The sequence below is a fragment of the Vombatus ursinus genome, unplaced genomic scaffold (genome assembly GCF_900497805.2).
Source record: "Vombatus ursinus unplaced genomic scaffold, bare-nosed wombat genome assembly UNPS02014785.1, whole genome shotgun sequence".
NCBI classification, from domain to species: Eukaryota; Metazoa; Chordata; class Mammalia; order Diprotodontia; family Vombatidae; genus Vombatus; species Vombatus ursinus.
The window spans coordinates 14,257,724-14,284,165 of NW_020954563.1; the positions used below are offsets into that span (position 1 = coordinate 14,257,724).

General features: G+C 51.1%; 1 protein-coding gene across 4 annotated transcripts; it reads left to right on the forward strand.

Moving 5' to 3' along the window:
• Positions 1–790: 790 nt before the first annotated feature.
• On the forward strand, positions 791–21,777 carry GRK6 (G protein-coupled receptor kinase 6). Of its 4 annotated transcripts, none has more exons than XM_027867099.1 (16): positions 791–917; positions 5,551–5,646; positions 7,774–7,886; positions 8,190–8,267; positions 9,559–9,659; positions 9,872–9,964; positions 10,307–10,370; positions 14,871–15,011; positions 15,825–16,015; positions 16,823–16,860; positions 16,937–17,026; positions 17,918–18,126; positions 18,221–18,358; positions 18,804–18,941; positions 19,089–19,223; positions 20,347–21,777. In XM_027867099.1, the coding sequence occupies exons 1-16, from the start codon at positions 866–868 to the stop codon at positions 20,398–20,400; spliced, it is 1,731 nt and encodes a 576-aa protein (XP_027722900.1). In that variant the 5' UTR covers positions 791–865; the 3' UTR covers positions 20,401–21,777. The 4 variants fall into 4 exon arrangements, with proteins under 4 accessions (XP_027722900.1, XP_027722901.1, XP_027722902.1 ...); XM_027867100.1 differs by having other exon boundaries at positions 19,513–20,438; XM_027867101.1 differs by lacking the exon at positions 791–917 and adding an exon at positions 5,363–5,381 and having other exon boundaries at positions 20,345–21,777.
• The last annotated feature ends 4,665 nt before the right edge of the window (positions 21,778–26,442 follow it).

A 26,442-nucleotide genomic window follows, 5' to 3' on the forward strand; every position in this document is an offset into this window, starting at 1 on the left:
CCGGGACTGGTCAAGTTCAGCTCCTAACAGTATAGTCACCTCCCGCAAGGACTCCGAGCCTCCCGAGGTGAGCTGCAGGAGGAACTGCCCCAGGTACCAGGTGGACACCGTCCCAGCCCTCGGAAAAGCCAACCCCGGGGCAAAGGAGCCACCACTCGGAGGCGTGGCTTCCAGTGGTCCCACCCCTTAATTAAAATCTCTTATTGAAATGCTGGCCTGAGACTGAGTGAAATTCCGCTCTCCAATCAGAATGCCAATCCAGCTCAAGGGGTGGGGCTTCGGCAATGGGCTGGACCTCTCTGGCTCCCAACCACATTCCGAAGGCGAAGGGCTCGTCCGTAATTGGCAGACCCTCTGCCAACCAGGACCCTGGAATCCGGAACCCAGGCCGCCGCGCCCTGTGCTCTAACCAACCGAGGTGAGATGACGTCCTCAAGTACCTCCACCTCCTCCCGCAACTTCTTTAGCCGGGAGGTAGTCCCTAGTAGGAGGGGTGGGGCGGCGGGCAAGTGGAGCCCAATGGAAGGCCGGCGCGGGGAGCGTGTGAATTGCAATTGGCAGTGGGAAGTAAACAGTAGGCGGGGAGTGGGCGGTCCCGGCGCCGGCGCGGTCCCCACCCCCCCGTGGGAAGGGGGGGCGGGGGAGTGAGCAGCCGCGGCGGCCGCAGCAGCTGCAGGAGCAGCAGCAGCAGCAGCAGCAGCTCAGCAGCAGTTCAGCAGCAGTTACAGCAGCAGAAGCAGCAGCAGGCGGCGGCTGCGGCGGCCCGGGAGGCCGAGGCCGAGGCCGTGGCGGAGTCACTGCGATCCCTGCCGGCTACCTAGCCAGCGGGCGAACAGGCGAGCAGGCGGGAGAGCGTCGTGGCCCCATGGAGCTCGAGAACATCGTAGCGAACACGGTGCTGCTCAAGGCCCGGGAAGGTGAGCCAGGATGGGGCCGGGGCTCGGGTCCGACTGGGCTGAGCTCGGGTCAGGGCTAGGGCCGGGCTTGCGCTAGAGGCAGAGGCAGCCCAGCCTCCGGCGCCGCTCCTGGCCTCCGGCGCCCAGCAGAGCCCGTTGCTGCTCGCCGCCCAGGGACCGCAGTGCTGGGCCCTGCACGCCTGGCCGGGCGGCTCCCGGGCCCGCGGGCGCACGCGGATGCTCACCCCGGGCTAGTGCGGGGCCGGCCACGCGCACAGGAAGGACCCCTCTTTCGGACCTGGGGCCGCTTGGCCCCCTCCCCCGCTCCCTATTTTCCCCCACACCCCATTTGCTCTGACTTTCCGCGGGGGTGACCCTAAGGAGAGGAGAGAATCCAGTTCTTGGGCTCGGGCGCCCATGGTTTCCTGTCTCGTCCTGTGCCCTCTCCGAGCAGCCCCCCGGGGCCTGGCCCTTCTGCGTGATGCTGGGCCGGCGCAGCACCCCCTTTTGTACCCAGGGTTCTTGTTTCCGGCTGAGCGCCAGGGAGCTTGGGGTGCTTGGATGAGCTTGGGGCCCAGGCTTCCTGGGAAGGGGAGTGGGCCGGGTTAGGCTGGGGACCCCTTTGCCCTCTTGTCTGGAGGCAAGTGGAGAGAGGTTGGGAGCTGGCTGAGCATCCAGACCCCACTGGTAGAGTTTGACCTCTTGAGGATGGCCAAAGACAGGGTGATACGCTGTGTGGGGGAGACCCTGGGGACTGTTCCAGGAAGCTGGTCTTTGGGGCTGTTTTAGCTGCTTAGGGGAGCTTTCCAGTTCCAATGGGTGAGCCCTGTGCTGGGGCCGTCTTGAAGACTTGGGTATGCTACTTTGATTCTGTAGGCCTAACAAGTCAACCCCAGCCAAGGTGGGCCTTAATGGGGGGGCAGGGAGGGGGGGTGTCACTGGCCCAGTGGGAACATATGGTGGAAACCTGAAAGTTTTTCAAGGATGAATAGACATTTTTTGGGGCCCCCTGAGGTGATGGCCTTGGAAAAGGAAATGTATTGGGGGGTGTGAGAGAGAGAGATCTGGATTAGGTAGTAAGAGTAGTGTTGTGAAATAAATGTTATATTTGGTGTAGTATTTGAATCTTGGTTCTGTCCCTTATTACCTATGTGAATTTGGGCAAGCCATTTAAATTCTCTGGGCCCTCAATTTTCTTATCTATAAAAGAGGGTTAGAATAAGTAATCTAACCTCTGAATTCTCTTCCAGCCCTAAATCTCTGATCTTATAATTTTTCTTCTTTCAAATTCTTCCAACAGTTCAGACCCATCATAGTGCTATGTACAGGCAGGGACCTGGCCACCCTAAGTGCTCAGTTGCCAGCATAGTCTGTCTATAGCCATGCCATGGACAGGAAATCTACTACCCCAACAAGCCATCTGCAGGACTCCCTGGTAGGTGTATATATTTGAGTGACCCCTGGGAGACCACACTTCCCTGCAAGGTAAAGTCACATGTCAACTGAAGATGTTGGGGAATTTAAGACCCACATAGCCTCAGGGCAGACATAACTGGTAGCTTCCATGGCCCTGTAGGTAAGGCCTTACTTATCCCAGGATACATGCCCAGTTGGTAGTGGCCATTGCTGTTCTACAGTTCCTGTGCTATTGCCAGACCAGCTGCATCCCTCAGCTCTCCTGCTTGTTACCTGTGTGACCTTGGACAGGTCACATAATATCTGGACTTAAATTTCTTCCTCTGTAAAATGAGTGGGTTGGACTAAATGATCTCTAAGCCTCTTTCTACCTCTAAACTATGGTCTAGACTCTAGAATCATATGGTTTCTGCTCCTTAAGGGCAGCAACTGTTTTTAATTTTGTCTTGATATCCTGAGTGCATTGTAGTACACTGCCTTTTTTGTCTTTTTCTTTTTGGGGGGGGTTGGGGAGCCACAGACCCATGATTTTTATCAGTGTAGGGAGCTTCCAATGAGGAAACTCTCCCCACCAATCTAGGTTGGCACCTGTTCTACAGCCTGTCTCTTAAATCATTTACCTGGAAGGTAGTGGATGCAGTAAATGGTGAATTGAATTGCATACACACACACACACACACACACACACACACACACACGTGTCCCTTCATGCTAGGGGGTGGAGGGGTAAGGCACAGGCTCTGCTAAGGATCAGCTTAGGTTGAAGAGTCCCTGAACTCAGGCTACCAAGAGCACTGTGACCTTCCAAACTCAGAACTTCTTTGCCTTTGCTCTCCCGTTCCTTCTAAGCTCTCTTTGACACAAGCCAGCTGAACCTGTGTTGAATGGCAATAATTAGCCCCCATTAGATCCTCAAGTCAGTCCCTGCTGTATCTCTTACCTACTCTGCCTCTTTAGCCCCATGCTTCTTCTTGCTGGATTTCTTAGGCTAGTATTGGCTTTTCCTCTAGCTCCAAGAACCCAGCACCACTCAGACAGGCACTGTGGACAGATTGTCTTCTTGCCAGAGGTACCCAGGGGCTGGGCATAGATTTTGGATGTACCCAAAAAAGTAGCAGGGATTGTAGTGGCCTCTATATTGGCAGCTTCAGCAAGTGGCCCAGCTGGAACTGGGTGACAGAACCCTTCTTGGCATGTGCTGGTACCCTGAGGGTTGAACTGCTGGCCACTAATGCTTAACTGACCACCCAAGAGGCATCTGGCTGACACACAGTACTGAGTAGCCTGGCTTGGCTTATCTCAGCTCCCTTATCAGGTCAGCCAGACCAGACTTTCCTCCCATTCCCTGAGAGAGGCATCTTCTGGTTTCTTTTTCTGCCTCATCATCCCCCTATCCTGGAGGGGGCAGGGCCCTGGCCAAGCTGGTCCTTCTGCCACGGCCTGTAGACAGCTCAATGCCTTTAGGGTTTGGTGCTGGGGAGAGCAGCCCTGGGCATAAAAGCCTGGGTGAGGGAGAACACTGGCTTGTCTAACCTAGCAAGACCAGAGAAGGGAAAAGAATTGATAAGAGCTTAGTGATGCTGTGATAACTCCAGCTGTGATGGGGGATTTCTTTCATTCAGAAACCTTGGGTGGGGGGAATGAAGCTTAACATAGACAATTTTGGGGGGCCCAGGGTCTGAAACTGAAACTCATCTGGTTCCCAAGGACTGATTTTTAGGCCCAGAAATTTCCTTATAAGAAGGAAAAGCTTTCTCCTCACCCTTCCCTTCCCCTTTCCCTTTCTAAAGCTTCTTCCTCCCCCTGAGAATATGCTCTAGGAAGAAAGGGGACAGGTGCCTAGATATTGGGTGGGGAAGAGGAAGAACCAGGGTATAGGGTGGGGACAGGATATTTGCATGAGACTTTCTGCAGCAACCTTGATGTGGCCTAAAGAGGGGTGGGAAGGAAGTAGCTTGTGGGGAAAGGGAAGATGGGGTGGTTAAAACACATGAATGACTTGTAGAAGGTGAGGGCTTGTTGGAGAAGCTTCCCTTGTGCCTCTCTCATTTCTTCTGGTCTCCTCTTGAGGCCTCAGAGCCCACATTATTAGAGAGGAGGTGGGGGAAAACCTTTTTCTGTTCCAAAAGCTTTGTAACTGGGCCTGAGGCTGATGTAGGGGCCTAGCCTGCAGGCACCCTTGTTGCTGAGTGAAGCAACCATCTGAGGGCAGGCCCCTACAGGCAGGGGTGGAAGGGAAGGATTTCCCAACGGACATTATCAGACACTTCCTCATTGAAGTTGTCTGCACTGGCCTCGAGTCATTTTGCCCCACTCACATTCTAGGTAGTCCTGGGGTACAGAGTATTCCCCATCTTGGCCTCTCTGTCCAGGGCCAAGAGGATATCCACAGAGTATCCCTGTCAGTAGCTCTGAGTTCCCCAAGGAAGAAGCTGAGGGGAGCTGTCTTTGGGGGTAGCTATAGCCCTAGCTCCCTAGGCTACTCAGACCACTGTTTCTTGCCTTTCACAGGGTCTTAGGATTTTAGAACTAGAAAGGACCTTAGAGGTTATCCCTTCTACCTCCCTCATTTTACAGGTGAGGAAACTGAGGCCCAGAGAGGGAAAGTGATTTGCCCAAGGTCACACAGGTAGGAAGTAACAGAGCTAGAATTAGCTTCTAAATCCAATGCTCTTTTCACTGTGCAATGTTCTTTTGTTGTTCTTTTTTTTTTCAATTGTCAAACACTTAGTTTTTTTTTCCCCTCTCACCTCCTAACCTAGGTTGGGGTTGGGGGAGTGGGGTGAGGGGAACACAAATAGAAAAACCAAACCTTTGTTACAAATCAGCATAGCCAAGTAAAACAAATTTCCATAAGATATCTTGTTCTTTCAGAAGGGCATGCAAGGTGCTTTGCCTAAGTATCTCTGACACCTTCCCATGGGGCCCAGAAGTCACCCTGAACCTTAGACCAAGCCTTGCCTCGACTGCATAAAGGAAAGGTGTCAAGGAAAGGTGTCGGGACAGCCTGGAACCAAGTTATGTGAATCTCAGTCCTCCACTCCAGAAACTTCCAGGGACCTGGGGAAGGTCAGGGACATAGGAAGAGGTAGACCATAGCTAGCACGAGGTGGGAGGAGGAGAAGTGACAAGGAGGAGGCTGAGACTTTCACTGGGCCTTGAAGCCCGGGGGCCAGGGGTAAAGGAGCAAAACCCACCCCAGGCATCTTGTTCCCCAATCCTCTCATGACCCTCACAGGTGGTGGTGGCAACAGGAAAGGAAAAAGCAAGAAATGGAGACAGATGCTTCAGTTCCCCCACATCAGCCTGTGCGAGGATCTTCGTCAGAGTGTGGGTAAGGAGGGGCCTGGCCTTTAGTGCTGGGCAGTTGCTCCTTGAGGCCCCTGCCTGAGGAGAACTGGGGCAGGCTGCCTGAAACTGCTAGGTCCTGGCCCCAGCCCCAGCTCAGTCATCCTCTGTGTGACCCCAAGGCCATCATTCCACTTCTCTGGGCCTTCATTCCTCAAAGAGGGACTGTAGATGATGACTGAAGGTCTGCTGTCAGGTGGGAGGTCGGAGCCTGCCCAGGTTGAGGTTCATCTGAGCCCAGCCTGCTAAGTTTACCAGGTGTGGTTTGGGACAAATTGTTCCCCCATTTAGGGAGGGGGCGTGGCAGGAAGCCAGGCTGTGTGCACCACCCACGCCCCGTCCCCCCCAGAAGGTTTCAGTTCCTGAGCTTGGGGGGGGAGAGGAAGGCCTACTCCACCCCAAAGTTAGAGCTTCCTGGGCCCTGGTGTTTTTTGTAGGCTGTCCCAACCCTACTGCACAGAAAGAAGGCTCCTAGGAGGAAGGCAGGCTGTCCAAGAGCAGGGGAGGGAACTGACCACAAGGCTCCTCTCTCAACCTGAACAGGGCCTGTTCTCCGAGTCCAGAAGGGATGGTTCATGTGCGTCCAGTGGGGAGTGGGGAGCGTCCACAGCCAGGGGATGTTTTCTGGGCAGCATCTTTCCTCAACTTTACTTCCACACTTTACTGAACTTGAGCCCCCTCCCAGTGTGCTGAGGAGGAGGCCCAGCCCTGCCCTCAGGGAGCTCACAGCCTTTCTTGGGGTCACAGTCCATAAAATGTTCTATAATGCTGGAGTCTGACTAGAAGCCAGAGATTTGTCACCAAGTCTGATCTGAGCCCCAGCCTTCATACCTAGTAGCTTGTTGCTTATCTCATTGGGCTGTTATGAAGAAAGTACTTTGTAAACCTGAAAATGTTACAAACATAAACACTGTTACTGTTAACACTCCTGCACTCTAGTGGAAGAAGTGCTTGACTTGGAGCCAGGAGGCTGGATCAAATCCTGGTTTTGCCGCTAAACTAATTCTGTGGCCACAAGCATGTCACTTTCTCTCTTGGGGCTCAGTTTCCCCTCTGTAAAGTGAAGGGGTTGGGCTAGGACTACGTGTGGCACAGTGGATAGAGCACCGGCCCTGGAGTCAGGAGGACCTGAGTTCAAATCCGGCCTCAGACATATAACACTCACTAGCTGTGTGACTCTGGGCAAGTCACTTAACCCCAATAGCCTCACCAAACAAAAACAAACAAACAAACAAAAAAAAGAGTTGACTGGGCTCTGTCCCTAGCTGTGGCCACTGCCCATTGGGAGAATAGCTTAACTGGACCTTGAGACCTGGAGTAGATGTGTTTCGTCCTCCCATGCTGGGGGGGGGGGCGGGGGAAACACCCTCTTGTGGAACGGTTTCCCAGGTGTCTTCCATCCCTGACTCCAAGCTGGATTGCTGCTTTAGTTCCTCTTTGCTGGCCCCCCAAGGTGGGGCTGAGGCTGGGATATCAGAAGACACAGTCCCAATGCCTGTTTTAAAAGGGGGAAGGGGGCCTCCACTGGAGACCATCAGGGTTTGCCCGCTACCTTCCCCCTGACATTTGAGACAGAGACACCTTTCTACCCCTGAGCCTTGTATTCTTGAAAGCTAAACAGGAAACCCCTGCTCTCTCCCCAGTGGTACCACACTTAAAAGCAGGGTGCCGGGGTGGTCTCCTCCTCTTTTCCTACTCCCCATGGCCTATTCTGGTCAAAGTAGCCCTGAGGCCCATAGTAAGGGAGAATGGGACCAGTTTTCTCTCCATCTGTCTGATAGGCACATAGGATTTAGAAATCACTTAGTCCAATGGATAAATAAAAGTAAAGTGACTTACCTAGGGAGAAGAGGTGCAACCAGACCTTAAATTCAGGTCTTTTGACTCTACATCCAGTGACCTTGACACTACTCCTTGCTGTTTCCTTCCTGTCATGCCTCCTCCAGGAAGCCTTCCCTGACTACCCCAGCCTCACTTCCTCAGAGCTGGGAGACCCAGAGTATCTGGCTACCACAGTGCCCTGGCCCAACATCTGCTGGGAGGTGGGGAGGTGCAGGGAGGTGGAGGTGCTGCCTGGGCTGATGGTGGCCACAGATACTCCCTCTGTTTGTAGAGCGGGACTACCACAGCCTGTGTGAGAGGCAGCCCATCGGGCACTTGCTCTTCCGGCAATTCTGCGAGACACGGCCGGAGCTATCCCGATGCATCGGCTTCCTGGACGGGGCGGTAAGGGCTTCCCCTGCCTTCCAAGTGCTCCCATGACCAAGGTGAGGGAAGTAAGCTTCCTCAGGGTCTCCGGTCCTAAGGCCAAGGGCCTGGACATCCAAGCAGGCTGTTCCTACCAGCAATGGTCCCAGGGCAGGGCCATCATCAATATCTTCTCGGCCAACCCCCTGTTGGACTCTGGTGCTCAATGCCAGTCCAAAAAACTATGCCTTCCACCCTTGAGTGTTCCTCTCCTGGCCCCTTCTGTAGTCCCTTCCTTTCTTAAGCTAAGACCTATAGGTCTCAGGGTCATTCTTCCTATAGGCTGAATATGAGGTGACCCCTGATGATAAGCGGAAAGAGGCTGCCCAGAGGCTGTTAGAGAGCTACCTGAACCCCAAGGTAAGTGAGTTGCAACCTGGACTTACTAGGGCCAGTAAGAGAGCTTTATTTCAAGATGAAGGGGTCTGTCCTTGCTAAAAGGTTTGATCTGGACAGTGACAGGATGTGAGCCTCAAGCCTAGAGCAGAAAGGGGTTCTGGGGGGATGGGTAGGGGATGTGTGGAGCCATTCAGCCCGGAGCCTTTCTGACAGAAAGAGGCAGACAAATGGAAGGAACCAGGAGGAACCCTAAAGTTTGGGAGCTCTTCTGGACCTTGAGGGCTAAGCAGTAGTGGTCATCTACTCTGACCTTGTAGCACCTTCTAGAATATTCTTTCCACAGAAGAGGTACTTAACCTTTTTTGTGTCATGGAACCCTTTGGCCATTTCGTGAAGCCTATGGATCCTGTCTCAGAATCATGTTTTTAAATGTATAAAAAGAAAATGCCTAGGACCACAAAAGAAACCAATTTGAAATAGTTATAAAAATATTTTTAAAAAACAAGTTCAGAGGGGCAGGTAGGTGGTGCAGTTTATAGAGCACTGGTCCTTGATTCAGGAGGACCTGAGTTCAAATGTGGCCTCAGACACATAACACTTATTAGCTTGTGACCTTGGGCAAGTCACTTAACCCCATTTCCTAGTCAAAACAAAAAAAAAAGTAAAAAGCAAGTTCAAAGACCTCAGGTTAAGACCCACTGCCCTCCCTGAAGAGGGTCTTCCATCCTTAGCTTACCAGACATTATATTCTGTCCCCTCAGTTCCTGCCCGCCCCTTACCCATGCATGAGGGCCAGTAGACAGACTAACTCACTGCTTTCCAGATGAGTACTTGTGTGCAGGGTCAGAAGTGGAGACAAGAAATTCCAAGGCAAGCACAAGTGTCTGCTGTCTCGGTCTGTCCCCTGTGTGTCCCTCAGAATCCTGCTGGAGCATAGCAGAGTCCCCCAGAGCTTCATTCAGGGGGCCCCTGCTCAATAGCCAGCATGACTTAACAGATAGAGCTGCCCAGCAGTGGTACAGGCTGCCTTTGGAAGTAGTGAGCTCCTCACCAAAGGAAGCCAAGAGTGGATGACCCCCCCCTGTCAGGGAGGCTCTAAAAGAAGTATTCCAGAAGGGGCTGGGAGTTTGGACGCTGACTGATAGCTTCAACTTATTATGAGTTTGTAGGGCCTACAATCCCTTGGTGCGTGAACGTGGCCTAGGAGAAAGCTCAGCTCCCCCTTCTCATTGTGGGAGTTCATTGGGGGTTAGGGTAGGATAAGGAGCTCCCCTTCACAATGACTCCTCTCTGCCTGTGCCGGAATCCCCAGTGTACAGACCATATCCCTGAGGTTCCTTCCCAGCTGGTGAGTGACTGTGCTGAGCGACTTGAGCAGGGGCCCTGCAAAGACCTCTTCAAAGAGCTTACCAGGTGAGTATCAGCCTGTCCTTCTATTCTGTGGGAACAGAAGGAGGCTAGCCTACTAGCCTGGCAAGGAGGGGATGGCAAGAGTGCCACCCTCGGAGATGGGCTCTGGCCTGGGAGAGCTCACCACAGCGGGGCAAGGAGCTGGGAAAACTGCCATCCCAATCATCTACTGTCCTGGGAGGGGTGGGGGGCTTCAACCTTCACTCTACCCTTAGGTTGACCCATGAATACCTGAGCGTGGCCCCCTTTGCAGATTACCTCGACAGCATCTACTTCAATCGATTCCTACAGTGGAAATGGATGGAAAGGTAAGTGTAACTACTTTTGTTGTCCTTAAAGTATGGGGGGCTGGGGTACATGGGGAGGAGTATACATACTGAGCAGTTGGGGGGAAAGGATTTTGATGGGCAGTTGGCTGGGGCAGCCTGTGATCTTGCATGGGGTTCATGAGACCAGCCCTGAACTAGAAGAGGAGAGACTAAATATCCACCTCCTTCTCATTTCTACCTGACGACCTGCTTCTCCCCTTCCCTCATACTCCAACACCACCCAGACATAACCTTCCCACTTCAACTGTGCCCAGGCAGACCCCCCCATCCCCACCTCGGGAGCCTCTGGTAATTCTTCTCCTTTCACCTTTCCCTCTGCAGGCAGCCAGTGACTAAAAACACCTTCCGCCAGTACCGGGTGCTGGGCAAGGGTGGCTTTGGGGAGGTGAGTGGCTTTGAATGCAATGGAATCTGTGAGGAGACTGAGCTTTTAGATGGAAGCAAGGGGGCTCAGTGCCCCTGCCAGGGAGACATTTCCTCTTGTACGTGCTGCTGCACTCTCTCAATCACTAGTCCACAAAGCTTTTGGAATGGCATTGTCCTTTGGGTCATATCCCACTGCCACCACCACTTGTAGAGACATAACCCAGGTGAGAGAGGGTGGCAGCAGGCCCCCAGATTCTCACCTATTTTGGTTTCCTTCTCTGATAGGCCTGAAACAAGGTCCATTCTTGTTCCTTTGTCTGCATTGCCCCAGTCTCTTATTTCCACTGAGACGAGCTCAGAGCATTTAAGGAAGCGTAACTGTAAACTTGGCCATGGCAACTAAGTGGAAGGATCCTTGTTCCATTTATGATGTGGGCCATGGACTCAGGAAGACCTGTGCCCAGATCCCAGCTCTAAAGCTTAATTAAGACTTTAGGCCACTCTCTGATCCTCACTTTTCCCCTCTGTAAAATGGGAATGGAATGATAGATCTTTCTCTACCTCCCTTATAAGGTGGTTTTGCTAAAAAGGTTTTGTAAAAGCAGCAGAAGTGAACAGCGGTGACTGCTGCTATTACTACTATTAGGATGCCTCAGCAGGGTATGAAGGTGACCTTGAGTTCTCAAAGGCCATATCAACTGAGTAGAAGCTCTTCTACCCTAGCTGTGTGACTCTGGGCAAGTCACTTAACCCCAATTGCCTCACCAAAAGAAGAAGAAGAAGCTCTTCTACCAAGCCAAAAAGGCTTTGAATACAGTCCCAGTGAGTCTGCTGTCCGAGGACTAACCCAATAGGTTGTCTGGAATTTATTTGCCGGGGTGACTCATGAAAGAAATAAAAATGTAAAATGGCTCTTGGACCTGTGAGGTCCACTTTCATTGCTGGCAGAAAAGGAGGAAGGGGAGGTAAAGATCCATTGTTAGAATATCAATAAGCACTAACTTGTAGGTACTCTCAATAGGAGATCTCTCTCATCGGTGAATTGACATATTATTGAAATTACTGAACCACATCAGTATTGACATTCTTAAGAAGGTAGAATACAAATGGAAATTACAGCTAATTAGAAGGGTGGCTCCCCGGTTCTCCTTTGGGAAGTAAATAAAGACTTGGCAGAGTTGGCTTAATTGCACATTCAATGGCAACAAGAAACATCATTTAATGGCACGCCTGGTCATCTCTCATTGGAATAACTCTCTTAATGGAAATAAGCAAAAAGACCATCACAAAGAGAATGCTTGTAGCTTATATACCTACGTTTGTTGCAGATAATGAGTAGAGAAATTCTATGACAAACTAGTTAAGATCCTCCAGACCAAGTCAATCCAATCCTTTATATTTGGTGACTACAAGCAAGATGGAAAGATAACCAAAAGTGCACGAACATTGGCTGTGGAGTCAGAGAAGCTGGGCTCATATCCTGTCTCTGGTACTTACTGCCTCTTTGGCTTTGGGCAAGTCACTTAATCTCTCCAGTCCTCAGTTTCCTCCTCTGTAAAATGGAGTTGATCTCGATGTCACTGAGGTCCTTTCCTGCTGTAAATCTATGATCCTAAGTATGTTGGAAAATATGATTCCGTTTTAAGAAACAAAAGAGGCCAAAGACTTATAGACTGCTCAGAAGCCTCATGTCTATATTATGAAAATTCGGTAAGTTAGAAGGGGTTGGAGGAAGCAGATACCCAGCAACATCACACAAAGTGAAATTGACCACCCTGACAGGGAACAGCTGGTTATAGCTATGGGAATCATACCAAAGTTAGCCATCTCTGTGCTGTCAGATCATCCCCTAGGAGGGAGGATCAAAAATCAGCATCAGTGTGGAAGAAAGGCCAGAGACAGGAAGGACTGGGTACATATCCACCAGATTCAACCTGTCTTGTTTCAAGCAAGTTGCTGATGTCAAGAAGGGGGAACCAGTGACCTTGATTTTTCACCATTTTCTGCAGGTGTTAACCAATATTAAGCAGTCACCACCATAGGGAGGCCAAAGGAGCCTAGGACAAAATGACCTTCCTGAGCAAACACTGGATCTCCTTGCCAAGGGGAGAGACACGGAAGCCAGGAACAGAACGGGTTTAAAGTACAAGCACCAACTGCCTTCGAAGACACTGCAGAGGAGAATGGTAGAAGATGACCAGCAGCGTCACCTCAAAGATCATTGAAAAGCAGTACCGGCCAAAGGAAGTCTGTAGAAAATTTGGCCTGAGACAACAGAGAGTAGATAAGTAGAGTGGGAGTGTTAGGACCATCCATTTGCATCGATGACAATAAAACCACCACATTTAAATCCTAATACCTCAGTCTCTATAAGACGAAGTGAAAAATGGCATTAAGAGGATGAAGCTGGAAAAAAGTGCGTGGACCAGACCAAGATCCACACACAGGGTATCCGTGCTGGAAGCAGTGGTATCCTGAGAAGCCTCAAGGGTTCATACTACAACCTACCTGGCAAGGGGGAGAAGATGCCAAAAACGGTTCTTTAAAAATCATGTGTGGTATTCTCAGAAAAGGTGATGCCATTTCCCACAGCAAATCCCATCCTCAAGGTCACATAATGAATAATGATAGCTAACATTTACATAGCACTTAATACATGCCAGGCACTGTGCTAAGGGCTTTATAATTGTCATCTAATTTGATCCTCATGGCCACCCTGGGAGGGAGGTGCTATTATTATCCCCATTTTACAGGTGAGAAAACTGGGGCAAACGGAGGTTAAGCCACTTGCCCCAGGTCATACCCATTGTATTTATTGTTTGTTGATACCAAAAAGAAAAGTCCAAACTCATTTGATTCGATTCGGTAGAGTAAGATGCAGCCTTAAAGGTTCTAACAAGGGTTGCCTCATCCCTATGTAAAGGGCATGCATCTACATGCATATGCAGAGATGACAGATTATTAACATCCATAAAATAGGAAGGCTGTGGATGCCTGCCTAAGGTTTCACCAGTGTGGTGGAGATGTCTCACAAAGGGTTCAAAGGGTGGAGGCATTCTCTCTAGACAGTTTTGAGATTTTCTATCAGTATTAACTAAAGGTATCCCAAATTGTTATCTTTGTCCAGTGACTAGTGAATTGCATTGTTATTCACAGAACCGAGCTACTTCAAGGTTGACAAATGGTTATATTAACATCAAGCAACACAGAAAATGGGGAGATGAGTGCCTGCCAAAGATACTCATCTTTGTTGCTCATGTTTGCAAATGGCATGCTAATTAATCCAGCCCTGATGCATTTCTGCACTCCTTGATGAGTTCCTTCCTTATTCAAAAAAAGTAGCCCTCACAATCCATATAGGGATAAGAGATTGAACTTGTGATGTCCTTGGCATAATGTACTCTTAGAAGAGGAAACTCTGTCTACTATTGCTAGTCAGCACCTCTGCAACTTTGTCATCTGTGGAGTACCTGGAGGTTAAATGACTTGCCCAGGGTCACACAGCCAAGTATATATCAGAGACTTGAGCCTTGTCTTTCTGACTCTGTGGCCAGTTCTATCCATTATACCACATTGCCTGTTCATATAGGAAAAACCAAATGGATGACAAGTGACAATTGTCTAAACATACAGTAGAGTTAATACATCTGTCCTGGGATGGACAGGGGGCTGGGTCCATAATTGCAGAAGATTAGGAAGATGAGAGAAGACCAAAATGCATTTGCTTAATAACTAAGGTCTTTCATCATTCCCAAGCTTCTCCTTAACACGTAGCCTCAGCTATTTAAGACAAAGATTCTGCTGGTTATGCTCTGCAGTTGTGGATTTTAAAACACTATAGTCACCAAAGAATCAAAGTTGTGTGTGTACCAAGGTCCATGGAGAGATGAAGCATCCTTACCTTAATGACCTCTGCACAGAAAATGGCAGAAGGAACATCATCCAGATGATGGAGAACATTTGAATAGGCCAAGTACAATGCCTGCATCCAGGAGGAGTAAGAAGACTTCCAGGGAGTCGGACAGCCCTTCCGTGCAGGATCAGAGCCAAATACGGACAAAAATCACACGGGATGGAGAGAGGGAGTGTGCTAGAGAATATCCACACTGATGAGATCATAGGGCCATTGACATGTCATTACATCTGCTGAGGAATGTTTCACTTTGCTTCCCTGGTAGTTTCCTTCTATCTCAATTGTGCCAGAATGGGATTTAAAGGGAAAAGAGCCTTACTCTTCCCCAGGCCAGGAGAGCTGGGAGAATCTGGGGAACCCAGGACTGAGCAGACACTAAAGACAGTACAGACCAAAGGGCCTTAGGAAACTGATAGAAGGTGGATCTGGGGCTGGGTAAGAGGGTGCAGACTACCCCTCCCTCTGGGGCTTGGGGATAGGGATTTGGATTGGGGGCTAAGAGCAGGGCCTAGAAGATTGCTCCTTGAATCAAAAAAAGACCATTGGGCGGGGATGGGGGTGAGTGGAACACATGTATTCACTGGACACCCCTTCCCGCTCCCCTAGGTCTGTGCATGCCAGGTGCGAGCAACAGGCAAGATGTATGCCTGCAAGAAGCTAGAGAAAAAGAGAATCAAGAAGAGGAAAGGAGAGGCCATGGCCCTGAATGAGAAGCAGATCCTGGAGAAAGTGAACAGTAGGTTTGTAGTAAGTACAGAGGAGGCCTTTTCCTTTACCCCAGTCACCTCCCAGAGAGGCCTCTGAGCCTGCCCTTGGCATGACCCCCCATCCCCATATCCCTGGCCCTTCTCTGCCCTACCTCAGCTGCCTTTTTATCTGGGAGCTGATGTGGGACAACTGCTAGGAAAACAGCAGCCTCCCCCTGGGCCAGCATCTCCAAATGCTACCCAGGAGGCATGGCTGTATGCCTGGGGAAAGCTGCAGCAGTTCCCCACATCCCAAGGTAGTTTCTTAATCACACCTGGGAAGTGTGTGAATGAGGCAATTATGATCTGGCCCACAGGGAACTGGCCAGCACTGTGCATGCCATGCCATGCCTGTGTCTGGCTCTGCTTTCCAAGGAAGGCTTGCTCACATACACACACACACACCCGCACACCCACACACACACACACACACTCACTCTCTCATTCTTCTGGGAAAAGTGCTGGAGTCAATCTAGTCTCTGCTATCTCACCAATCTGGGATTTCAAGGAGGGGCCCCTAGGCCCTGCCCACCACCTTGGGCCAACAACTTCCAGACCACTTGGTGCCCACATGGGTCCCTCCCTGGTTCTACTCTGGGAAGTGAGGTTGAAGGATAGACAGGCCCCACCCCGGAATGACATGACCCTCTCATCCCACCAGTCAGTCACCAGTGTGTTGTTCACGTGGCCTTCTGGATGCAGAGCCCAGGATGAGGGGAAGGGTGTGGGTGACCTGGTAGTGACTGAGTAGAGTACCTGCCGCTGGGCTAGCAGTCCACTGTTACAACACCCATGTCACTGCTGGGTATTGCAGGTGAGCTTGGCATATGCCTATGAAACGAAGGATGCCCTGTGCCTTGTGCTGACCCTGATGAATGGAGGAGACCTCAAATTCCACATTTATCACATGGGTGAAGCAGGCTTTGAAGAAGCCCGTGCTGTCTTCTATGCAGCTGAGATCTGCTGTGGCCTGGAAGATCTGCACCGAGAGCGGATCGTGTACAGGTAGGACCGAAGGATAGCATTGGCAGGCTAGGAAAGGGTCTCACAGCCATGCAAGTAGAATCAGCTGAAGGAAGCAGGAATGCTTAGCCTAGAGAGGAGGAGACTGGCTGATCAGAACCACCCACCACATCCCTCCCTAGGGCTCGCTTACCTGTCCTCCGGAGCCTTCTATCTTCAAGTTAAGAGAGGCAAGATTAGACCTTGTGCAGGGAAGTAGCAGATTTGTACTTAAGATATAAATAATTTCCTAAAAATTAAAGCTGTCCAGAAATGGATCAAGTAACCTCTAGAGACAGGGTTCCCAGTCACTGAAAGCTTGGAAGCTGAGCCTGGATGTCCCCTTGCAGGAACGTTCTAGGCAGGGTTCACATTCTGGCTGGGCAGTCAGAGAAGAGCTGGGTGTGAGTCCTGTATCTGTCAGAAACTTGCTGAGTGAACTTAGACAAGTCTCTGTCTCTGTCTCTCTCTGTCTCTGTCTCTGTCTCTCTCTCTCTCTCTCTCTCTCTCTCTCTCTCCCCCTCCCTCCCTCTCTCCCTCCCTCCCTCTCTCTCTCTCTCTCTCTCTCTCCCTTGTTTCCTCCTCCCTAGGAGGGGGCTCGCCTAAATGTCAGGTTCTAGCTCTAGTGGCCTGTGAGTTCCATGAGGTCCTTTCCAGCCCTGAGAGTCAGTGTGTTTTTGGGGACCAGAATTGAGCAGGAAACCTGTTCAAGGCCTGGTCCACAGAAGGGCAGGGTTAGCCTTGACTGGGGAATGTCCAACGTTCCAGCCTGTGTCAGGTGTAGCACTAATCTTGCCCCTTCTGTTTCAGGGACTTGAAACCAGAAAATATCCTGTTGGATGACCATGGTGAGTGGGGGAGCAGGTGCCTGTGGGGGTTGGGCTGGCTCTTCTAGATGCCCTGTGACCAATCCCTCCCTTTCAGGCCACATTCGGATCTCTGATCTTGGACTAGCTGTGTACGTGCCTGAAGGTCAGACCATGAAAGGTCGAGTAGGCACTGTGGGCTACATGGGTGAGTGTCTTCTCCCTTGCAGATCGAGGCTGCCTTCCTGGCCTGGGCTTCACCTACCCCTCTACTAGACACCCGTGGCTGGGTCAGCCTGTTCATCTTCAGCAAAACTGCCTTTTGCCCTCCTACTCTGATTCCCCATATTCCTGTTTAGTTTTTTTTCATGGGCTACTACCCATCACTGCTTAGTTTAGACAGGCTCCTGTGCCCTTGGCCTCTTTGTCAGCCTGTGCGCCACCACTACACCTGCCCAGGCTGTGCCTTCCTCTCCCTGAAGGGCAAGAGGTAGTAACAAACTAGTCAAAGAAACTCATTGCTATTAGGTGAATGAAGATGTCGGCCCTCACAGGGCCTTTACCCTCTAGCACTGAGAATGTCCAGGCACCAGCAGCCATTTTATTATACTTTAAGGGGAAACATTTTCTATGACACTGTGCCAAAGGGGCTAGTGGACAGCTAGCTTGGGCCCCAGGCCCTCCCCCATCACACTCACAGTGCTGCCCAACAGTGGGCCAGCACCAGTCATGTCTACCTATGGCAACTGCCTTGATCCAAGAGGTCTAGCCTGGCCCTGTGGCTGCTGAAAACACCCAACCTGCCTATTTGTGGAAAGGGACTGGAAGCCACTTGAGGTCCCAGACTAAGCCCTGTGCTATCCTGCCCTGGAGAGACAGCACGGCTTAGTAAAAGTAGGAAGAGCCCTGAATTTGGAACCAGAAGACCTGAGCTTAAACCCTGGCTCTTGCTGCTCCATGGCTCCCTCCCTTTCTCTGGGCCTCATTCCTCCTCTCCAGAATGTGAGCCTAACTCTCAGTCCTGTGATCCTTCCTCTTCCCCTTCCCACGCCCCCCCACCCCACTGGCCCTGATGTAGCACTGTGTCTGTCACCCCCAGCCCCTGAGGTGGTGAAGAATGAGCGGTACACATTCAGTCCGGACTGGTGGGCCCTGGGCTGCCTCCTGTATGAGATGATCGAGGGCCAGTCCCCCTTCCAACAGCGAAAGAAAAAGATAAAGCGAGAGGAGGTGGAGCGGCTGGTGAAGGAGGTCGCGGAAGAATACTCGGGCAAGTTCTCGACCAAAGCGCGCTCTCTGTGCACCTCGGTACGTGGTGGGGCCGCGAGGGCTGGGGCAGAGGAGGTTCTTCCTCGTCCCCCCTCCCCAGCCTGGGAGTCCTGACTTCCCTGCCTTTCTGCAGCTGCTGTGCAAAGACCCCCGGGAAAGGCTTGGCTGCCGAGGGGGCGGCGCACAGGAAGTCAAAGAGCATCCTATCTTCAAACGGATCAACTTTAAGCGGTTGGAGGCTGGGATGCTTGAGCCTCCCTTCAAGCCCGATGTGAGTGCCTCCCCCCTCCCCTGACTTGGGTGGCCCAGAGTGGCAGTCAGCTTTGGGGACTGCCCAGGGCAGGACTGGAGCCTGCTCTGAGGTCATCAAAGAGCCTGAAGAGTGGGGCCCCTTCTATCCCTGGCTACTGGTGTACAAGTGAAGGGAATCAGAAGTCCAGCCCCACAGATCCCCAGAGGCTGTGGGTGACGGGTGAGAAAACGGTCTGGAGCACTGGGATTGAAAGGTCAGCAGCTGACCATAGAGTCGGAGTCCCTACTTCCTGCCCTCCCCAGGTATGAGGAGGGCCCAGTGAGCCCTTGGGAAGGGCTCAGGAAGGAGATGACCACCACCAGGCAGAGGGATCCGGGTGCACACGGCCCTGGACCTGTTGGCATTTCCATCCCCTGGCCTTGCTGGCTCACCCAGAGAGCCCCTTATCTCTTCCCCCTCCTAGCCCCAAGCTATTTACTGCAAAGATGTGCTGGATATCGAGCAGTTCTCCACAGTCAAGGGCGTCGAACTGGAGTCTACAGACAATGACTTCTACCAAAAGTTTGCCACGGGGAGTGTGCCCATCCCTTGGCAGAATGAGGTACGTTGGCCTGCCTGACGCATTGTGGGGTGGCGAAGGACAGAAAGAAGATGGGGAATGAGTCATTCCCTCCCTAGCGAGGCTCCCTGAGGTGGGTATCCCAGCACTGCACTGCACCCTGACCACCTTCTTGCCTCGTGGCCACAGATGATTGAGACAGAATGCTTTAAGGAGTTGAACATATTCAACATGGATGGAACAGTACCCCCCGACCTCGACTGGAAGGGCTTGCCCTCTCCACAGCCCAAAAAGGGCTTGCTCCAGCGACTTTTCAGCAGACAGGTAAAAAGCAAGCATGTGTTGGGACCCCAGGAAGCAACCTTCCCTATAGAGCTGGACATTCTGGGCACTCCCAGGGCTTGCCAGGTACCACTTGAGCCGCAACTTGAACCTGAGTCAGGCTGTACCCCCAGTCCTGCTCTGGGACTGTGCCCTGATTACAGTTCCCCCCAAAGCTCCCCTACATGCACTTGTGGAGAAGTTGAGGCTGGGAAAGCACTCGATTCTCTCTGCCTCAGGCCTCCCTCCTTCCCTGCCGGGGCCTCATTCATGCTGTGTTTTCTCTTTCCAGAGGTGAGCAGTGTGTGGCTCCCGGCGGGGCCTAATCCCTTCGGCAGCAGTGGCCAAGCGATGTGGGCAAGAGGAGTCCGGTGCCTGGTGCCCTCCCTCCCCCCTTTCTTCCTGCCCACTGCTTCGTTCTAAATGCCCCAGAGCCACTAATCCTTGCTTGGCTGCCCTGCCTGCCCGGGCCCTGCCTTCGCCGGCTTAGTTGGAGAGGCTCTGGAGAAGGGGTTCAGTTGCCCCTTCCCCATCCTAGTCTGCCATGCCTCCCTAGAAGCCACCAAGTTCATCCTCAAAGACAGTGGCTTGGTGGGGGAAGGGGGCTCCCTTTCTAAATGTGAACACATCCTGGATTGCAGCCCTGGCTCCTCAGGCCCGCATCTCCTAGCTTCTAGGAGATATGGTAGAGTCTTCCTTCCTCAAATAGGGCCAGTAGCCTGAAAACCATTGTTGCTGCTCTGTAACTCAGTCCCCCATGGCTGTAGCCCTCTTTCCTTCAGGTCCGTGGCCAGCTTCTGGTGCTCAGACCACATGGGAAGCCTGGGTGGGCTCAGCTAGATCCCCCTGCTCCTCGCCACATCTTATAAGGTCTTCCCCACTCCGGGCCCCATTGCCTCCCTAACCCCATGTTCCACAGCTGGCCTTGGCACTTTCCCCCTTCCAGAATCCCCTGGGGGTAGCCACTCTGCTCATTGCCTGGGGGAGGGAGAGGACCAGTGGCACCCCTGCAGCACCTTTGGGCAGCACCAGACTTCTTGAATCTAGTAACATTGTTCAACCCTGCCTGCTCTGCTCCCCTCTCTATCTTCCCTGTCTCTTCTCCTTCCACCCTTCCCTTTTCTAGGACTGTTGTGGGAACTGCAGCGACAGTGAGGAAGAGTCCCCCACCCGCCTCTAGCCCAGAGGGCCTGACACCCACACCTGGATGGCGGTAGCAGCTGCCCACCTGCCCTGTTTACAGTTTTGCACAGTTGTCCTTAAAGATGTCCGTAAGGGCCTTTGGAGGCGCCTCAGAGCTGGACAACCCCTGCACATGCCAGGATTGTTCTAAATCTTTGGCTTGCCAGGGTAGTTTTCCTGCACCCTTAGGGATGGAGCAGGGAGGAGAAATCTGCTCCATTCTTCCTTCCTACTCGGCCTGGACGGGGTGCCCTAGGGCACCTTTCTAGAGGTGGCAGATCCTGGTTCCCAAACCTGCCCCCTAGGAGTCATTGGAATTTTATATATTTATATATCTGTATGTATGTATATATCAAGTGTAGATTTTTAAATCACTGGGCAGAGGAGCCATCTCCCTCCCCACCACTGCCCACAATACTCACTGTGGCCCTTCCCTGGGCCAGAGCAGAGAGGGGCAAGATTTATTGCCAAACCAAAGGGCCCCACCTGGCCCATAGGGGCTGCTGGGCAGCTAGTTTGGGTCCCAGGCCCTCCCCCATCACACTGTGTCACCCACCGTGAACTAGTGACAGTTGTGCCTACATATCCCACTGCCTTGTTTCCAGTGGCCTGGCATAGCCTTGTGACTGCTGGAATCTCCCTCCCTGCCTGCTTTCAGATAGGAAAGTGTGGGGCCCCAAAGTAAGCCTCCACTTGGGGACAGAGGTAGCACAGACAGGAAGCCAAGGCCTGGCCTGTGGCTACCACCCCAGTATACCCCCACAGGAACAGTGCCAACTGCCCAGGGATTTGGGCCACGTGGACCGCATCCTCTGGAAAGGAGTGCATTGTGGGGGTGGGGGGTGGGGAGGGTTGTCTGAATACCACCCTTAGTCTTCCCAGAAGGCATCTCTTCCATAAAGCCCCTGCCAGGTCTGAGCAGATAGGCCTCTCTCTTCTCTCCCCTGGTGGCCTCCAGCTCATGTGCCTTCCCAGGGGCTAGAGAAGTGGGGTCCGGGCTCTTCTCCATCCCCAGTACAGCACCACCCACCTCCAGTGGTTTTGGAGGGGAGGACAGTTTTTAAAACATTCCAGCCACATTGCACAGTATCCACTTGTCCCTGTGTGAGTTCCTAGCAATAATCTACCCCTTCCTCATGTTTCTGAGCGTGTGGCGTGCCTGCCCTCAGCCTGGGCCCTGTCATCCCACTGAGCCAGGCTTCTCGGGACTGTGACTTACCCAATATGGCACCATATCTGTGGTAGCATTTGCTTGCACTGATGTTCCAATATGTAAAGACTGATTTTTATGCCTTTTATTCATTGTACGATACCCAGTGTCTCTGTTGTTTCCTTCATGCAAACGTGAATATGATAAGAGCACAAACTGATTTCAGCTCCCCAGCCTGCCTCTTTTTTGGGGTCCCTGCACACCTGGAATTGTGGCCAACCTGGAGGAAGAGGTGGGCAGGAGTAGGGTCAGATGATGGCTTCCCCTCAAGCCAAGTTTCTAGCGAAGTGCTGGAAGTGGGGGGGTGGCAGCGGAAGAGATGTGAGCGAAGTGAATCTAGGTAGACTCACAACAATGTGAATGACAGATTTAATGAAGCAATACCAGCCAGAAGCAGGGAAGGTCAGTCCCCAGACAGACATCTGTACTCAGCTCTGGGCTGCATTTCTTTTTTTCTCGTAGATGGAGTATTTGTGAATCTGAATGACAGGAAGCTAGCATGGGTGACATTTAAGTCTACGGACTAAAACATCTTGTACTAGAGCAGTGAGCCTAGTAAGGTCTAACGTTATACGTTTGTTAAGTGTCTTCTGTGTGTGGAGCACTCTCCTGGACAGTGGGAGAGAGACCATCTAAATAAGACCCTCCCCACCTGCCTCTGGGAGCTTATGGCCCACCGTGGGACATGCTGCCAACACAGATACCAAGCTAATACATGGAAGACTAGTTACAAAATAAGGGTCTTTGTGATTTTGTGGGGAGAAGCAGGGCTGTCAAGTAGGGCTTATTCCTGGAGGGAACGTCTCAGTTGGACTTTTTAAAAAAAGGTGAAAAGGGAAAGGAAGAGGGGATTCTAAAGCATTATGAACATCTCATACGAAAGGTATGGAGGGTTGGCAGATTATCAAGCATGTTGGGTGGATGGGGAGAGAAGGGCCTCTGGAGTGGCTGGGGTTTAACAATGAGAGGAACCAAGTGAAATTTAACTGCAAAAATGAGCAGTTTTGCACTTTACTGGGTTTCAAAAAATTGCACAGGTATAGAGTAGGGGTCTGGAGACTACAAGCTCAGTAAGTCAGAAGCGACAGGACAACCAGAAAAGCTGATAGGGTCTGAGTTGGCAGTGCAGTAGATTGGGAGCTAGTCCTGCATTCAGATCCAGCCTCAAACATTTAACTGTAATGCTGAGCAAGTCACTTAACCTCAGTTTCCTTACCTGTAAAATGGGGATAGCACCTGCTTCCTATGGTGGTTGTGAGGATAAAATGGAATATCTATAAAGCACTTAACACAGTACCTGGAACATAGTTAAGTGGGTGCTATGTAAATGCTAGCTATTACTATTATTATTAGACCCTACATCTGTACTGTTCAGTCCTGGGCACCACATCTTAGGAAAAACAAATTAGAAGGCAACAGGGCTGGTGAGACAACTAAAAGCCATATTCTGTAAGACTACTAATCAGAGAACCCAAGGGTGATAGTGGAGGTGCAATCACCATCTTCAAACATCACAAGGGCTCCCTTGTGGAAGAGGGACTCGATTTGCCCAGCCTGGCCCCCAAGGGCAACGGTGAGAGGAAAGCCACAGGGAATTCTGACCAATATAAGGAAAAACTTTCTAATGAGCAGACCTGTGCAAAGCAGAATGGCCTGCCTCAGGAGGTGGTGAATTGCCTGTTAGTGGCCACTGCTGCTCAGATATAGAGTGGACTGATGACCTCTTAGGTGAAGCCCTTCCCACAGGACTGAGAGAAGCCTGTCCCAAATAGAAAAGTTGCCCGCTGGTAGCAGTCACCGGCTCCCATCCTGCTCTGAGCAAGTTTGGCAAAGCTGAGAATCAGCTGCTCCCACCACCACTTTCATCCTTCTGAGCATCCACTGAGGCTCTAAAACCCACAATCCACAGTGACTAAGAGTGCAAAGGAGAAACATTTTTCCCCCAGAGTGCCTGGTTATACTGCAGCTAGATTACCCTTCCCTTAGCTTGGCTACCTTTGAGGGCAGCCCTCGGGCCCTGTCTTTACCTCCTTGACCCAGTCTAATTTCCCATTCTTGGTATCGGTTTCTCAGTCAGAAGTGCTGGAGTCTACTGCCAGCATTGCCTTTTACGCTACACAGCTTTAATCAAGTTGCTTCCCTCTGGCCTTGAGTTTCATCCTGTATGAATGAGGAGCTTGGACTAGGATCTGGATGGGACCTTAGAAGAAGGTCCCACACGAGGAAATGGAAGCCCAGATAAGTGGTGCCCCTCACCTAGAAACACATAGCTCAGCAGGCAGCAGAATTAGGTTTCAAACCCAAGACTCCTGACTCCAAATCCAAGGTTCTTTCTACTATAGTGGACAGCCCTTTGAGGTTCCCTTACTACTCTAAATGTCTGTGGTTCTGTCTTGAAGTACAACCTTTTGTCTGACCTTACCTCTCCTTCCTCATGCACGTGTGAGTGGATGGAAATAGCCAAGGGATCCCAGGGCACACGTTCCGGTTCCATGGATAGATAGGTCCTGCTGATGATTGTGTGCATCCAAGGTATATCTGCTACTTCAAATCCCACCCCACCCCCAAAAAAAGATTTCCAATGGGCCTATTGCCCACCACTGGTTGCTTCCAGAAGACCACATCATTTAAGGAAAAGGGGCTTCCCTTGCTCACAGCCGGAGCCTTGGTTAGATCCTGGCATGGCCCTTGAAATTCCAGTGCAGAAAAAACTGATGGAGGAGACTAAATGAACCTGACAACATCAGGACCAAAGTAATCCTCTGCCTCCCTGGTTCTATCTGTTAAAGCGTTTGGGTGCTTGACTGAAGTTCCCTAGAGAAATAGTGAAGAGGGCTTTGGTGTGAGAGCCAGGAGGCCTGGGACTGAGTCCCAGCTCGAATACTTAATTCATTGTGTGACATTTGGCAACTGAGAGCTCAGTGTCTTCATTTGCAAAATGGGAGTAATAATTAAACTACCCACCTCAGGGCCATTGAGAGAGAGGTGCTTTGTATAGCTAAAGTGCCAGTGAAATTATAACCATGTTCCTGAGAATTGGGCAGTTTAATGAGTGAAACTCAGGGCTAAACTATCTACTTCCTCCTTCTTCTCCTCCTCCCCTTCCCAGGCCTGACTTTAAGCCTGGTACAGCAATAACCTTCTCCCTACCCCATCTCCAGTACCTGGTATCTTATACCAGGTGGTGCACTGGATAGAGTGCTGGGCCCAGGGGTCAGGAAAACTTGAGTTCAAATCTGGCCTCAGACACCTACTAGCTGTGTGACCCTGAGCAAGTCACTTCTGTTTGCCTCAGTTTCCTCAACTGTAAAATAGGGATAATAAAATAGGGGTCTGGTGAGGACCAAATGAGATGTTTGTAAAAAGCATGTAGCACAGTGCTATATAAATGCTTGGGGTGTATGGGGTGTTCAGGAAGAACTAGCACCTCTGCTATGAGGGCTTGCCAAGCCCTTTTCAGGGCTCTCATCCACCTTTGATGTCTACCTGTCACCCAACTCTCACCTGTGGCCCCAAGAAGCTGTTGCCAGGGCATCGGCCACACTCCAATAAAACCATCTCTGCAGATGAGCTAAACCAGGTTGAGGATAACCAACAGGCCTTAAACCCATTGGTGAGTTAGGGGGATATCTACCCCTCATGTGAGAACTCCCCTGGCAGAATGATCAAATGAGAATGAATTTGTTCCAACAGTCAGGAAGGCAACTGAAGCAGGTGCTGTGGGGCGTTCAGAGCTTGGTGAGACATCGAAGATGCCGAGGGATCATCCTGGGCCATTGCTAATCATCCTGACTTTTGTCTTGCCACTAGACTTTGATGACTGGAAGAGAAAATGAGGCTGATTACTTTGTGCAGCTGTGCCTCACTTAAATCCAATTCACAGATAAGTCATCACCCATCATCCACTGTTCTACCCTAACATCTCAGTGTCATTGGTCCTCTTTGAATACAAAGGATAAACAACAACAATATAAATGCTTATTCTCTCTCTTCCCTTGGCCTTGTTTATAAGGGTGAGCCCTAGCATGGGAGGTAGACAATAGAAGATGGTTTCTTTGAAACTGAAGAATGTTTTCCAAAACGAAGGGAAGGTTTTTCAATAGCTCCCTGGATACGACGTCCTCTGACAGCACTAACCAAAGTCTTCCTTCCTCTCCCCTCGGACCTCCAAGAGTCTCCCCTATGACTATAGTTTTCTATCCTTAGAATCATAGAATGTTCAAGTTGGGAGTGATCTTAGAGGTCATCTTCATTGTACAACTGAGGAAACTGAGGCCCAAAGAGGGGAAGGGATTTTCACAGATTTTAAGTCTTCTACCTTTATCTCTCCCTTTTTCCTCTAAGATCTGTTCTTGCCCTCTTTAGGATCTTGGTACCTCAATCCTTAACTTCCCATCCATCAACTCTGTTCTGGCTGCTTTTCCCTCCCTAGCCAACCTGGATCCCTTCCCCCAGCCCTGGTCTCCTATTTTAACATGGTCACCATCTCCCTAGAATATCCTCCTGCCACACCCACTATACAAGTCCTGGAGATTGGGCTATCCTTTGGAAAGGAAGAGGTGCTTCTGAGCTATAGGGGTCACCTATGAGTCAATTAAAAACTATCCTATTTGCTTGTATTTCTTTGTTCATTCCTTGATCAAGACAATTCTGCCACTCATTCCACATGTAGCTGTAGGCAAGCAGCTTTCTGTCTCTGGGCCTTAGTTTTCTCCCCTATAAAATGGGAAGAATGTTGGACTAGATGACAATTGCTACTTTTCCTCCAGCTCTAAAAGCCTTTTTAGTTCACTGGTGGATCTGTGATCGCACCAAAGGAATAATTCCCTC

Excerpts from the sequence above, each read along its gene's own strand:
- GRK6 (XM_027867099.1), top strand. The coding sequence starts at position 866 with ATGGAGCTCGAGAACATCGTAGCGAACACGGTGCTGCTCAAGGCCCGG. Across the intron at positions 8,268-9,558 it reads AGAGCTACCTGAACCCCAAG|TGTACAGACCATATCCCTGA; the intron begins GTAAGTGAGTTG and ends CGGAATCCCCAG. Across the intron at positions 18,942-19,088 it reads CCATCCCTTGGCAGAATGAG|ATGATTGAGACAGAATGCTT; the intron begins GTACGTTGGCCT and ends TCGTGGCCACAG.